Genomic DNA, 14,943 nt, shown 5'->3' on the forward strand with positions numbered 1-14,943 from the left:
ATATATTTTTTTTATATCGTGTTATTGACTGTATATTTGTTTATTCCATGTGTAACTCTGTGTTGTTGTTTGTGTCGCACTGCTTTGCTTTATCTTGACCAGGTCGCAGTTGTAAATCAGAACTTGTTCTCAACTGGCCTACCTGGTTGGAAAAAAACAAAAAAACAAAAAAACAAAGGAAAATTAAATTGAAGCTGGATTCTTTAATACATGTTTAGCCCAATTTATCTTAAAAGTATTATTCGAAGTAGGACAATCTACAAATTTGAGACCACCATATTCTTATGTGTTCATAATGACAGATTTCCTAATATAATGTGTAAAATTTTTCCAGATTAAGTTGAAAAGCATCAGATCAACCGCTTTACCTATTTTGTTGTCAAGATGTAGGGACTGGGCTGCATAAGTAAGTCTGGAGATAATGATCCTCCACGCAGATCACTAGGCTAGGCCTGTGACAAACACGGGATCCATGAGAAAGTAAGTTACCGAATCTAGACCAAGGGTGTGTTCAGTACGTCTTGCAACGGAAACCGTTTTCCGTTTAAGAAACAAAAGGAACGAAACGGGGAGGGGCCGACAACGGTTTTTCCTTCAAAACGTTTTGCAAAAGAATTGGCGTAATGAATACACCCCAAAAGAAAGTAGGCCTAATTTTTATGAGCGAGTTTTATTCTACCCTATCTGAAAAACACATGAAATAAGTTCAATTGTTTAATTGCGCGTGTTTGTGTGCAACAAGTGTAGCGTTCTCTTTGTAGTAGGCTAATCGTGTAGCCTAGACGCTGTAGATCAGCTATCTCTTCAAACAAACATATCAAGTTAGGCTAATGTTGTAATTTTCTTTGTATTAATCTCGCATGTTAACTTCAGTGTAACTGCCCGTTTGATATTCCTAGACTGACGCTGCATGATTTTTGTTGTTTAATTCCGAAAAATATTGTAATTTTCTGAACATAAATACTTTTGTCTACTACTAACTACCCTACACATTTTCTTTGCCGCTCCAAAACTTGACAAAGCAATGTTTTTATCGTTTAGAAAGGTGCAATGCCATAGGCCTATGCGATTTAGCATTGCATGTGATCTGGCTATTGACCCAAATAGCCTAATTGTCGCTACACTGTGACATGTTTTTCGTTTGTAGATGAGTATGAAGACGAGAAGACATAAGGATTCTGGATTTTAAGAGGTAGGATATCCCCATTCTAGCCTATTCTTCATAGCATACAACACTTCCCAATCGCAGAATTGTTATTGTTTTGATTGCGGAAGTTTAGTAGGCTAGAATTGCAACAATGTAGCATTGCCATTGCTACAACAATGTATCTCTATCGCGCTCCAGCTCTCAATTCCCGTTTGACAGTTCGCTCATATAAGTGTGCTATCATGATTAGGCAACTGATATCAAGTTGGCTAGCTGTTATAGTTTATGTGAGTAGTGGTCTTACAATCCACCGTAAGACTTTAAAAAAATAATGTTTTTAATCACAGAATTATAAAGCCGCTGTGATTTAATTTTCCGGCCCACCAATCCTCGGATTTGAGTGTCCGCTCAGCCGGATTTAGGTTTAAATCAGGCCGGTGGAAGGAGGGACAGCAGCTCAATTGCAGTAGAGTCGGCTCTGACTGGTCATTCACTTATAGTGAACATAATAATGCAATGCACTTTAAATACATGTGTTTAGGAAGATAAAAGGTATAGATGCTAATGATGATCATCATAAAAGGCTGTCATGGTCAAAGTTTTGTGGAGAATGTTGTTGCCTAATAATCAGACTAGGCCTAATCACAGTCCCATCTTTACAGCTGTTGCCTTTCCGTTTTTTTTAAAACATTTTTTTCACTGCCTTGTGTAATGTGTTGTTGTAAACCAGGTCCAGGTGCCCAAGCAGAGACACATATCATTACAGACGTTTCCTCTCTTGTTTTTGTCACTGCAACTTCATTTGGGATAATTTAGAGTTGAGTGTAAACATCAGAGACAATAACTATTGTAGTGGATAAAGACCCAGGGGTAATGGTGGAACAAGCCAAGGGTCTTGCACCTGTGAGATTTCTGTGTGTTTTTTTTATTTTTTATGTGCCCGTGTGTGTGTGTTGGCTCACACTGTGGAACTGGTGTGTCTGTCCGCTGGAATTCCCCTTATGGTTGTTTAATGGCGCTATCTTCCTGCTTCTCAACTATGAGCCTATTATTAAACTGCTGTGTGTCAGTTGCCATAGGAAACCCAGATTGAAGCATCTCTTGGTTTCCACTCCAGTGGTTACCTGTGACACAAATATACAGACCAGTGGTTGCCTTTGACGTAAATATACACACCAGTGTAGGCTTCTCAGAGGAGGAAGGGGAGGACCATCCTCCTCAGTGATTTTCAGGAGGAAAAACAAATCTGTAAAACAGAAAAAAAGTTATCCTTTTAAAGATAAAACTATACTAAATATAATCAAGACACCAAATAATTGATTAAAACATACTATACTTCAAATGAGGTCTTCAGTAGCCTCAACCGCACACTGTAGGGTAGCACCATGGTGTATCCAGAGGACAGATGGTTTCCGTCTTCCTCAGGGTACATTGACTTCAATACAAAACCTAGGAGGCTCATGGTTCTCAGACCCTTCTATATACTTACACAGTAACTGACAACTCCCGGAGGATGTCTTCCAACTGATCTCTTGCAGCATGAAGTGACATGTTGTCCACCCAATCAGAGAATTAATCTAGTACTGAAGGCATAAGACACAGCTAGCTAGCACTGCAGTGCATACAATGTGGTGAGTAGTTGACTCGAAGAGAAAGACAATGGTTGAACAGTTTTGAACAAATTCATTTCTTCCAAAAATGAAGGAGGAGCCAGATAGAGATTTCAATTTTTTTTCAGTTTCACTTAGCTAGCAAATGCAGCTAGCTAGTTTAGCCTAGTCAAACACTCTGCTCAAACAGAGGGATGCTATGTTAGCTAGCTGGCTATGACTATCCAACACAACACTGGAACTCTTCCAAGTCAAGGTAAGCTTTTGGTTTGACTAATTTATTGTCCCCGGGGTCTGCTGGTGTAAGTGCTAAACTACTTATTGACTGCACACTGTAGCAGGTTTACTAACACTTTAGTTCTATTAGCTATGTTGACTATGATGTGACTTTAACTAATATTGTGCCAGAGATGTAGGCTGTGTGTAGCAGTTATGATATCGTTTGGCTTGGAAAGTTTTTTTTGTTGCCTGGTCACATAGCTGATGTGTTGTGCATTGACGTCCACAAGTGTTTACGCGTGATCAGGGGTGTATTCATTCCGCCGACGCTGTGGAAAAACATTTCTTAAATGGAACAAAATGAGGATAAACATACCTGAATTTGTCCAATGGAGACTCTCGTTTGCAACTATTGAACTAATGATCACACCCTATGTCAGCAAATTTTTCTCTCGACCTGTGTGCACATACCTTGTAATCTTGAATTGATAGGCTAGGTTGTAGCAACCTCATGATGGGTATAGGGAACATTTGAGTATCATGTTGTAGCCTAAACCTATCGCTGTTATATGAAAGACAGTCATCCAATATGGTGTAATAGAAATAAGAATATCATTGTTCTGCTGTTGTCCTAAATACAGGAATATAATTGTTCTGCTGTAGTTTTACAATATAGCAGTTTAATCACAACAACCTTCTTTTCAGAACCCTGACATGTCTGGTCCCACCTGGCTGCCGCCAAGGACTCTGAGTAGCCCAGAGAGAACTGTTCCTCAGATGTCCCACTCCGGGCCAGCCATGTACAGACAGCCGCCCATGAAGGTCTCCTCGGACCCCCGGCCCAAGTATGGGGTCTATGACCAGAAAGGAGGTGGAGGAGGACTGGCCACTAGGTACATGGCTACTGGACCCACAGGTAGGAACATGGTGGTGGTGGGCCTTACGTTACACTGGGCTTGAGTTTTGTGCTAAACCTTGGTAAAATGAAATCCTGTGATAACTTTCGTGATTGACAACAGTTTAAATGTCAGTGAAAACTTAGCTCAAGCCTTGACGTAGAAGAGTTATAACTGATAAAATATTGAGTACACCAATGCTTTGGTGATTAGAACTGGCACAATATTGATGAAAACTATTTGATTATGTGTCGATGTAAAGTGTGTACATTATGGTTATTATGGTCTTGTTTGTAAATGTAAAGTGTACCGTGTCATATTTGTTGTAAAGGTGGACCCATGCAGCACCAAGAGGACACAGGGTTTCACCCTAAATCTAACGACCACTACTACCAACCACCTCCCCACGGGCTCAAAGAAGACCGGTCCTGGAACCCTCACATGGACAGCTATGAGCTAATGGTAGGTGGGACATAATTGTTTTTGTAGCCTGGAATCCACACTGATTATTGCTCCATTTCGCCACGATGTTCAGTGTGGTTTCCAGACTAAGATTAGTGAGGTTTTCAACCTGATTGCATGTAGATAGGCTAGTTACGATTGTTGTAATGTCATGGAGCATGACATTTGCTCAAATCCAATATTCAAATAAACAAGTAATGAGACTACATTTGCTCTATCTTTCTCCTGTTGTGAAATGTTATAAAGGCATGCGACTTCGTGTGTGTGATCCTGCTCTATGATTTCAGCATCGTGGACCTGAGAAGCCAAGTGGACACCACTCCAACCTCGATGCAGAGATTGACTCTCTCACCTGCATGCTGGCCGATCTGGACAGCCATCCACAGAACAGCACACAGGTAGGTGACCTGACTGACTACATATGAGGAATAAATTATTCCCCAGAAACGTAATACACAAACGTATACCTTACCGATTAAAAAATAAAATTAAAAAAACATCTGGCTGAAAGTGTATCACTGGTTCTTCTGGATGTTTACGCCTGAGTTTTTGTTAGTAATTCATTTGAAATAAAAAAGGCAAAAAAATGATTTATGTTTCCTTTCCATTCCTTTGCAGCTGTACGATAACGTGCCTTACAACAAACACATCTCAGGGGACCGCTACAAACCCTCAACCCAGCCAGGAGCACTCTCTCAGGGCAGGCCGTCCATGGGTTACCCCCCCCAGTCCCAGTACCATCCAGCACCCCCTTACCCCAGTGATCCCCACCAGGTTCCCCAGTACTCCCCCCAGCCAGACTACACCTACGCCCAGGTGTCCAAACCCTACCCTCAGCCCGTCCCTGCCTCCTATACCACCTCTTCCACCCCTACTGGCCCGAGGTTCAGCGTCCAGGTCAAAACAGCCCAGCCTGTCACCTACTCCCAAACTGGTAGACAAGCCGAACAGGCTTACACCCCTCCTCCGCCCCACCAGCACTCCTCGCGTCCCCCACCCCAAAACCAGACGGGCCCCCAGGGCTGGTACCCTCCCCATCCCGCATCCCAAGCCCAGGAGCTGCACTCTGATGGGGGTTACAAGGAGATCCCCGGGGGGTCTAGAGGGCGAGGGAACCAGGGCCCCACGCCCAAGAGAGGCCTGGAGAATCACCAACCAGGGTCAAGAGAGGCCCCAAGTCCTGCCTATCAGCCCAGCAAGGTGAGTGTCTGTCTAGAGTTCAGAGGTCATCTACTCTACAGCATTCTCTGCTGCTTCTAAAGTATGGTCCTTTTTGAGTACTTGTATCCTCAGTCTCTTGGATTCCCTAATCTGAATGGGAAATAATGAATCATATTTGTCCATTAGGGGTCAGCAGCTCCGAGGCAAGAGGAGGAATTGGACCGGCTCACTAAGAAGTTGGTGTATGACATGAATCACCCACCTACAGAGGAATACTTTGGTACTTCCCTATGTCCTTTGTGTTGACTGGACTCTTAATTTCACCTTGGGCTACAAAGTTCATTTAAATTGAACACAAGATGTTCCTTCTGAGTAAAAATCTCTTATCCTCCTAGTCTCATCTTTTCTCCTTTCCCTCCATACTATCAGGTCGCTGTGCGCGTTGCGGTGACAATGTGCTTGGTGACGGCAGTGGCTGTATCGCAATGGAGCAGGTGTTCCACGTGGAGTGTTTCACCTGCATCACCTGCCACGCCCGTCTCCGGGGGCAACCCTTCTACGCCCTGGACAAGAAGAGCTACTGCGAAAGCTGTTACATTGTGAGTTGCTATCACTTTTTGTATTGAGAATCGCTTCTCTTTGTTCTAAATTCTTTAGCAGTATTCCCTGAATTCATCAGTTGATCTCTCTATCCATCTTTCTCTTTCTTGCTGTCTTTCTCCATATATATTGGATTCTCTCACTAGTGCTGAGCCATTAGTGCTTTTTGAGGTCTTTTCGGTTAGATTATTTAGAATAAAATTGCGGATTTTGATTATAATTTAAAAATAAAATAATGTACTAGGGGTTGAATGCTGCAAAACAGAATAAAACAATTTTTAAAAGTTCCATGATGGTAGTGACTCCCCATCACCTATTAAGCATAATGTATTCACATTACTTTACTTGAATTAAATATTTCAGTTGTTGTGAGCTGAAGCGCAGATGGGTCATGCAGCAAGATAATGATCCAAAACACACAATCAAGTCTACATGAAAATGGCTAAATAGTGACAAATTTGAAGTTTTGGAATGGCCTAGTCAAAGTCCAGACCTAATCCCAATTGAGATGTGGCTGGATTTGAAATGAGCAGTTCAGCTCTGTAGAGCTGCTGCCTGACAAAATCACTATTTTAGAAGTTATTCAAAGTAAATAAGGCATACTTTCATTGCCTGCTGAATACCAACTATCAATCGCTTTTATATCATGTATTTTCAGGTAGAGATACCTCTCGAAACAACTGCTCTCTACCATGTTTTCTGCGCTAAACTATGTAAAACAGGGGTGTCAAACTCATTCCACGGAGGGCCAAGTGTTTGCAGGTTTACATTTTTTCCTTTCAATTAAGACCTATTTATCTCTAGAGAAACTGCTCAATATACGCATTGAGCTCACAGAACAAAAAACATTTCCAATAATTGAACCGACGTCGCTCAGTTAGTTGTTTGAAAAACAAAAGAACCAACATTTTGGTTAATTGCTCGGCACCAATATCTCACACATGCACACACAAACTATTTTGTCTGAACCTGTGCTGCCTCTCTCAGAGTACCCTAGAGCGCTGCTCTAAGTGCTCCAAACCCATCTTGGACCGTATCCTGCGGGCCATGGGAAAGGCCTACCACCCGCGCTGCTTCAACTGTGTGGTGTGTGGCTGCTGCCTGGACGGGGTTCCCTTCACTGTGGACGCCACCTCCCAGATTCACTGCATAGATGACTTCCACAGGTCAGCAGCTCAACAAACGGAATATCTCCGGCCCAGATATTACCTGTACTTTTTTTAGACGAACAATGAACTGGGACACTAGCACAAGTCTTCCATTGAACAATGAAACTTAGATTTACACTTTCATTTCTTGAGATAACGTTCAGCCATTGGTCCTTTTTTAAAACGTGATTCTAGTGTTCCACCCTCTGAGTTTTAATGTTAGTGTTGACGCTTTCTGTCCTAAACAGGAAGTTTGCCCCCCGCTGCTCAGTGTGTGGCCAGGCCATCATGCCCGAACCGGGACAGGAGGAGACCGTCAGGATAGTGGCGCTGGACCGCAGCTTCCACGTCAACTGCTACGTGTGTGAGGTGAGTAGTAGTAGTGAGTGTGTGTGTGTCCTTGTTAGTAAAATATCTCGCTCAAGTTGAATGACGTTTACAGTTTGGCAGGATGTCACATCAGATGTACAAAGGCCATTCAGTTGAACCCAATCAGTGTTCCTGGATTTACCCTGTGTTTTCTCTGTCCAGGAGTGTGGTCTGCTCCTGTCCTCCGAGGGTGAGGGGCGAGGCTGTTACCCTCTGGATGGTCACATCCTGTGTAAGGGCTGCAGCGCCCGCCGCATCCAGGACCTTTCCGCCAAAATCTCCACTGACTGCTAACCAACTAGGGGACGTCACCTCTGACCCCGCAATCCTTCCATTACTTTCACCTGCTCTGAGGTAGAAGTTGCCCTAACGAATATATCTAAGACCAGTTTCACCCCTCTCCAAATCATAACCTTAACCACAAGGGGGAAATGTTAAACTAAGGGCAACTTTGTCCTTCTCTACTTTTTCATACTCTTCTAGTCAATCTTCGTTCTTCAGATGCCCAAAGCTGTGGAATCAGTAGTACCACGTCACCTCAAACTGCCTATGACAGTCTTCAATATGATGCCATTATTTAATTTAACTTGACTAGGTTTATTGATACATAATTACAGGTTAAAGACAGGGTATTGTAACATGGATTGACAACAAGTTCCACCACTATTCCCTAATCCTTGTCCTCTGGTTTATACTAGCTATCACCTATCCTCTATATTGTATCCTGTACCCCTACTCCCTATCTACTACACCCTATCCCCTACCCTTCAGCGCATACCAGTATTGTATAGAGCCTCTGACCTGCAGGCAGCAGGGGCTGCACTAACCCCCCTCCCCCTTCCCCACCCACTGCTTATGTCACACTAATCCTGCATGTCCTACACTATGTCTTACGCTCTATCCTGCCAGACATAGAGGGGACATGGAAGGAGCTCTATAATGGCAAATAATGATTGATGGATAAGTAGGAAAATTAGGTGGTGATGATGAGGATTGAGGAAGACTATATCTTCCTGCCATCTGACCAGTCCAGATAATGGAACATATATATTTTTTTGTATGCCACTAAAGTCAATAAAAAACGCTGAACTGCCTCGCATGAAAAAACGCACATATGCAAATGATATCTGTGACGGAGCATATTTGGGGCGGTTGATTTGGTTATGGAGTGAATGGGTTTGCATACGTTTCATAGGAGAAGAAGTAGCTGTAGTTGGATTGATTTGTGAATAGAATAGAGGACAAAGAAAGATTAGGTAGTCATAAAAAGCAGATCGCTAAAGTCAATGCTGTGACCCTATTTAATGTTGAAACAGTCCGTTTGTGTCAAGATGATAACTTGGCAGCTGTCATGTTTGCCTTGTCAAAACAGAACAGCGATTTGCATCCTGATAATTGGTACTGCATTTCCGAGAATGTTACTTGTAAGCCAGCCAAAACTCCAAACCCCATCTTCAAAATTTGAATGCGCTTTTTATTACTATAATATCATTTCTCTTAACATTTGTGTTGATTTATACTTGACTGTTACAATGGTGAAGAAGGTGCAATGAAGTCTAATGCAATTGTCTTACTGAGAAACAGGGATCTCATCCTCTTGTGTTCTTTATGGGTTTTTGTTTTAGCTTAAGCGTTAGATTTGCGTCGCTAATCCATATCCTCATGGCACTATCGGCCATGTTGAAGCATCTCTGAGAAATTGGAGTCCTTCTCACATTGTTTTGATGTCATTTGTCCTTGTGTTTCGCCCGTCCCGCGGTCTTAATTTGTTTTGCAACGTAAAAGCGGCTCGTATGATTTTGAAGGCTTGAACACCTTTTTCATTTCACACGCCTTCAATACCCAAATCTGTGTTTGTGTCTGGAATCACAGTACTTGATCCTTTTCCCTCAGTATTTGTCTCTGCGCACAAAGATATGAAGATCTCTGTGTGAGCCCTGTGAGTTGCATTTTCCACTTTTGCGTATTTATTTCAACTCCTGTTATACACTCATTGTTTCTAAGTCTGTGTTTATGGTCGTCACTACGTGTAAATGTTTTATGTTCCAGTGCCATAGTGATTAGTACAAGAGAACGGCAATGAAAGGCTATAGAAATATTAACTATGATGACGTGTTCTTTCTGTTTTACCATCTCACTCTTTCCCTTCAGTCTCGTGGTACAATCGTTCAAATGTGTGGCCTTGATGGCCAACATGTTTTGTTGACAAGTGTAATCGGTGGTTTAAAGCCATTGTTGTATTGCAGAATAATCGATCTGTCCATGTGAGGAATACAAGCGGAGAATGCTTTTGTACTGAGCAGGTGGTTTGTACAATTTGGCTCAAGTTTGAAGTGTGAGTGGGTGTGTGTGCATTTGCTCCCCCCCCCCCCCCCCTAATGCTGATTGTAGTACATAATCAATACAATAAACCATCCCTATTTTTCAGCAAACTACACCTTGTCATCTTTTCATATACCCCTGTACTAGACCCTAACCTAAAACCTATTCGGTGTTATAGATGGGTTAGCTGACAACGTTACAAAAACGATGTGCACGCTTCCGTGCAGCAGAAGCCAGCGCGTTGTTGTGAATATGGATGGCTGCTAGCAAGAATGTAAAGAACCTGCCATGTGGGAAGTGGCTTGTGTTTGATACCATGTCTTGACTGATTTCATGCCAATATTGCTAAAATGTGCTAGCTAGCCAATCATCAACTGTAATGATTGTATTTAAGAGTCAAGTACTCATTATACAAATGTATTTGTTTTCAGTAAAGGCGAAATATAGCTTACATGTCAACATTCTAAGCTTGCCCCATAGTTGTGCACGGGTTGCTTTTGTTGCTAGACAACCAACCCTTGAAAAAGACATGCGGTACTTGCCAACATCATTCTAGACCTTTTAATTGATCACGAACAGTGCAAAAGGAAAAGTAGCTGTCATTTTACATTGGTGACATTGCAAGAAATATGTCTTCAAATGATTCCGCACAAAGAAGAGGCTGCTTGGCAAGTTTAACACGATGTGAATGTCTTCCAAAAGAAGTTCCGGCATCCAGCCTTGCGTTCCCGATGGGAGAGGGGTAGCTGGCGCACCACCTCCTCCCTCACCCCGAGTGCCTCCTCCAGGTCCGGTAGGACCTCGTTCTCCCCCACGGCTGTGCTCATCAGGTCCGACATCATCTTCAGCAGGAGGGTGCGGGAGAGATCCTATTAGGAAAATAATATAATAGCATAAAATACAACTTCATTGTCCATCCAAGAAAGGGAATAACTGACACCAGGGACATTAACACTACGGTTGTCATGGAACACTTCTGTCAGTTATTCTAGGACCAAAACATCATCAGAAGCCTAATCAAATAATTTAACATATAAAGCCAGTAGAAGTTATGGTCATTTAATATGACTAGTCCTCTTGAAATTGTATGACCATTGAGTTGAATATTACAGAATATAATTCAAGAAAGAATAAAAACATTAGCTCCAGCGTGCATCCTTTGTCTTGATCTTGTCCACATTCTGATTGTGTCCACATTTTTAGACGGGTGTAGACGTCTAAAAGACGCATTGTGATCCGATCTTCCTGACTACCTCCTGAGGTGTGTCTGAATATCTTACAAGTGTAGAAAGGATCCAATGGAGTCTGCTGAGGGGAGGACTGCTCATAATAATGGCTGGAACGGCATCAAACGCATAGAAACCATGTGTTTAATGTTGATTCCGCTCCAGCCATTACCACAAGCCTGTCCTGCCCAATTAAGATGCCACTAACCACCTGTGATCTGGACATTGACAGCATTTAAAATCACCACCGCACCCTGTAAAATCATTGACAGAATATGTTAAATAATTTGCATACAGAGAGGGACCAGGATATCTGATCACAATGTGGACAGATAAGCAACGTTTTACCATATAGATGCAACGTGGGCACAATCAGAATGTGGATAAGTGGAAGACAAAGGTTATAAATGAGGCAATTGACACACAACAGTGAGTCAACCACTCACCTCGTTGCCCTTGGTTGTATCTGCTCTCAGTAGTTCAGCTAGCATGTCTTTGTGTGGAGCGGCGCTGACCCTCGCCAGGAACACTGAGGCAGATAGAGCCACTAGTAACACCTGCAGCTGGGAACACAGCATCTCCCCTGTCTGTACCTTTCCTATTGGTTAAACTGTATACCGAATGTATCCTTCAATGCTGCATTCAGCAGCGATAATCTGGATGTTGACTGGATGTTCAACAATAACTATCCTATTGGAAAACAAAACAACGGCTGGATGTCAAAGAAGGAAGATGGACGTTGGTCCACACACAAAACACAGCCCTGTCGAAGTGCCACGTAATAGTGGCGCCACCAATATATAGGTTTCTTCATCCTTGGCTCTTCCTCGTACCAATACAGGGATGTGATTGGTTGATGAGGACGTGTGCGTGTGTGTGTGCGCGTGTCATGGGGGTCACTAGCTGTAGGGAAGAAGTAAAGAAGGTCACAGAGGTTTGACACAGTCACAAGAACAAAACAATATTATACATCTGTCCAACATCCAATATCTGCAAAGTTGTGACATGGAATTGACAAGTGTGAAGTGGGCATGGCAAACAACACAACATTACAAGCGGCATTTCAGATCTAAACAAACCCCGAGCCCAGTGATGATGATAGTGTGCTCCTGAAATGGCATCCTATTCCCTGTATAGTGCACTACTTTTGACCAGGACCCGTCTGAAATAGCACTCTTTTGGGAGTAGAATAGGGTGCCATTTGGGACTCATTCACAGTCTAGTGTTGGCGGAGGGTGACGTCTGTCTCAGCCAGGCCCAGGGGTGTTGCGTCAGTTGAGATTAGCCCCACCAGCCCTGGTGCGTCTCCGGCACTATGTGTGGTCCTAATGCGCCACACAGAGCTGCTAATGATATGGAGTGACTCAAATGTTAATTGGAAGGTTTGCCCACTGTCCCCCCCCCTAATCTCCATCTTCTTCTCCCCACCCCCATCATGTACCCAGAAGAAGTAAGCATTAATTTATCAGCCAAAGGGCAAAGATGTAAGTGCGTATTGAGGCTGCGTTTACACAGACCGACCAATTCAGATATTTTTTCCACTAATTGGTATTTTGACCAATCACATCATTTTTTCACATCAGGTGTTTTTCAGATCTGATTGGACAAAAGAGCAATTAACGGAAAAAAGATCAGAATTGGGCTGCTTGTGTAAACGCAGCCTGGCGGCTCTGTTCAATCCGCATCGCGGAAGTTTAGTCTTACTGCGTGATTCAAGTTTAAAGGCAATGTTCCCTCTTGAAGCAGAGACTGGCTTCACAGAGAATGCTGCACGTCGGCTCAATCGTAAATTACAGCGGAATCTGTAACGCTTCAGCTTTAAAGACTGAATAGAGCCCTAAATGTGGGACATTATTTATTTCTATATTTGTTTTTGTTTGTGGTTAAAGTGTGAGCTGCTGTGAACTACTGGTTTGACAACTCAAATGTCCCAGACTTTACACTATTCTACTCTACTGGGCCATGTTATTCATGATTTCAAATGATAACCAAACTGTTAGTGCTACGTCAGAATTGATTTTGTTGACTTCTTTGAGGATGAATGGGAAATTCAATTTCATAAAACCCCACTGTAGGAAACATTATTAGCAATAGCTGGTAGCAAAGACGGATACCTCACTGAACGAAGGAAGTCTAACCTTTCCTGACGGCGTTGCCCCTTGGCACCATGGGAGATGCACTGTTTGTTCTGATTACTCATTTCTTCATGTCACCTCCGGCCCTCATTAACATTTCCGAAGGAGACGGGGGATGTCATGGCCACAGGCATCCCACTGGGCACATTAATACAGCCCGTGTGGGGTCCTTACAGTACTGCCACCACCTCCAGTCCTCATCACAACCCACCTGTCTTCAACCCACAATACAACCCACAATACATTTCTATCTGAACATTCTACGTTATTACATCCACCTGAACAGGTCCGTGGAGACGCCTTCTATAGGTGTTGGTGTGACTGACCACACTTGTGTGATGAGTAACCTTGGCTGAGACCTGAAGGGTTGTTTTGGAGTCGCCTAGGCTTTGGTTTGAAGTGTTAATAATCAGGTTATAATTAAGCAATATGGCCCAAGGGGGTGTGGTATATGGCCATTATACCACGGCTATCATGTCTCTACAAATAGCCCATGACTTTTTGACATAGGAATAACAATTAAGATATACAATTGTATTTGCCTATATTGGGGCTGTAGGACTCCACTATTTCTGATAGTACAGTGCAGTAGCCTACAGTGTAGATATTCATTTCTCATCACTCCTGTCGGGTCTTAGTGGTCGCTTTGCTGCCATCTAGTGTACTGTTTACTGTATGGCTCTCCTGCTCTCATCATTTTTGTGTATATTAAATGGCAGTTTAGAGAGCAACAGGTCTTCATCTGGAAAGTAAATAACAGCAGCAACATGATCTGAACTCACATCACACATACGGTGGATGTGATAATCTTCTCAACAATACCTTTGGGGTCATTGATATAGCACAATATTTACTTACTTGACTTATCTATTGATTCATTAATTTGATTGTTGCATGCAAATCAATCTATTGTATATCATACTAAGTAGGCCAACAATACTTTCCTTCTAACCCAAAGATCATAAGATAATAACATCATATACAGTGCATTCTGAAAGTATCCAGACCCCTTGACTTTTTACACATTTTGTTACGTTACAGCATTATTCTAAAATTAATTAAATCGTTTTTTTCCCTCATCAAGGGACACCCAAAATCAGATTTTTAGAATTAGTTGCAAATTTACTCAGTACTTTGTTGAAGCACCTTTGGCAGCAATTACAGTCGCATGACACTACAAGCTTGGCACACCTATATTTGGGGAGTTTCTCCCATTCTTCTCTGCAGATCCTCTCAAGCTCTGTCAGATGTTCGATCAGGTTCGGGCTCTGGCTGGGCTACTCAAGGACATTCAGAGACTCCTACTCCTACTGTCCTGGCTCTGTTAGGATTGTTGTCTTGTTGGAAGGTGAACCTTTGCCCCAGTCTGAGGTCCTGAACGCACTGGAGCAGGTTTTCATCAAGGATGTCTCTGTACTTTGCTCCGTTCATCTTTCTCCATCTTTCTTTCGTTCATCTTTCTCCCAGTCCCTGCCGCTGAAAAACATCCCCACAGCCTGATGCATGCTTCATCGTAGGGATGGTGCCAGGTTTCCTCCAGACGTGATGCTTGACATTCAGTTCAAAGAGTTCAATCTGAGAGTCCCACAGGAGTCGCTGGTGCGTGATGAGACAAGGATATCCCTACCGGCAAGCCCTCCCTAACCCA

At 42.9% G+C, this 14,943-nt stretch overlaps 2 protein-coding genes across 5 annotated transcripts; one reads left to right on the forward strand and one right to left on the reverse strand.

Moving 5' to 3' along the window:
* The first annotated feature begins 431 nt into the window (after positions 1 to 431).
* LOC139416092 (thyroid hormone receptor interactor 6) lies at positions 432 to 10,044 on the forward strand. Of its 4 annotated transcripts, none has more exons than XM_071164363.1 (11): positions 432 to 480; positions 1,148 to 1,192; positions 3,682 to 3,892; positions 4,204 to 4,334; positions 4,622 to 4,732; positions 4,953 to 5,534; positions 5,682 to 5,775; positions 5,925 to 6,094; positions 7,083 to 7,261; positions 7,492 to 7,612; positions 7,775 to 10,044. In XM_071164363.1, exons 3-11 carry the CDS (start codon positions 3,691 to 3,693, stop codon positions 7,904 to 7,906), a joined length of 1,722 nt encoding a protein of 573 aa, XP_071020464.1. In that variant the 5' UTR covers positions 432 to 480; positions 1,148 to 1,192; positions 3,682 to 3,690; the 3' UTR covers positions 7,907 to 10,044. The 4 variants fall into 4 exon arrangements, with proteins under 4 accessions (XP_071020464.1, XP_071020462.1, XP_071020463.1 ...); XM_071164361.1 differs by lacking the exon at positions 432 to 480 and adding an exon at positions 547 to 644; XM_071164362.1 differs by lacking the exon at positions 432 to 480 and adding an exon at positions 637 to 821.
* A 562-nt stretch (positions 10,045 to 10,606) lies between these two features.
* Positions 10,607 to 11,897, reverse strand: LOC139417165 (somatostatin 5). The gene is made up of 2 exons (XM_071166405.1): positions 11,607 to 11,897; positions 10,607 to 10,803 (listed from the first exon to the last, which is right to left on the reverse strand). The coding sequence occupies exons 1-2, from the start codon at positions 11,736 to 11,738 to the stop codon at positions 10,609 to 10,611; spliced, it is 327 nt and encodes a 108-aa protein (XP_071022506.1). The 5' UTR covers positions 11,739 to 11,897; the 3' UTR covers positions 10,607 to 10,608.
* Positions 11,898 to 14,943: the final 3,046 nt, after the last annotated feature.

The sequence above is a fragment of the Oncorhynchus clarkii genome, chromosome 9 (genome assembly GCF_045791955.1).
Source record: "Oncorhynchus clarkii lewisi isolate Uvic-CL-2024 chromosome 9, UVic_Ocla_1.0, whole genome shotgun sequence".
NCBI lineage: Eukaryota > Metazoa > Chordata > Actinopteri > Salmoniformes > Salmonidae > Oncorhynchus > Oncorhynchus clarkii.

Bases quoted from the DNA above. Each gene is read 5' to 3' on its own strand.
- LOC139416092 (XM_071164363.1), top strand. From the start codon at position 3,691: ATGTCTGGTCCCACCTGGCTGCCGCCAAGGACTCTGAGTAGCCCAGAG. The intron at 6,095-7,082 runs GTGAGTTGCTAT...TGCCTCTCTCAG, and splicing joins ACTGCGAAAGCTGTTACATT to AGTACCCTAGAGCGCTGCTC. The intron at 7,613-7,774 runs GTGAGTAGTAGT...TTCTCTGTCCAG, and splicing joins TCAACTGCTACGTGTGTGAG to GAGTGTGGTCTGCTCCTGTC.
- LOC139417165 (XM_071166405.1), bottom strand. From the start codon at position 11,738: ATGCTGTGTTCCCAGCTGCAGGTGTTACTAGTGGCTCTATCTGCCTCA. The intron at 10,804-11,606 runs GTGAGTGGTTGA...TTTTCCTAATAG, and splicing joins ATACAACCAAGGGCAACGAG to GATCTCTCCCGCACCCTCCT.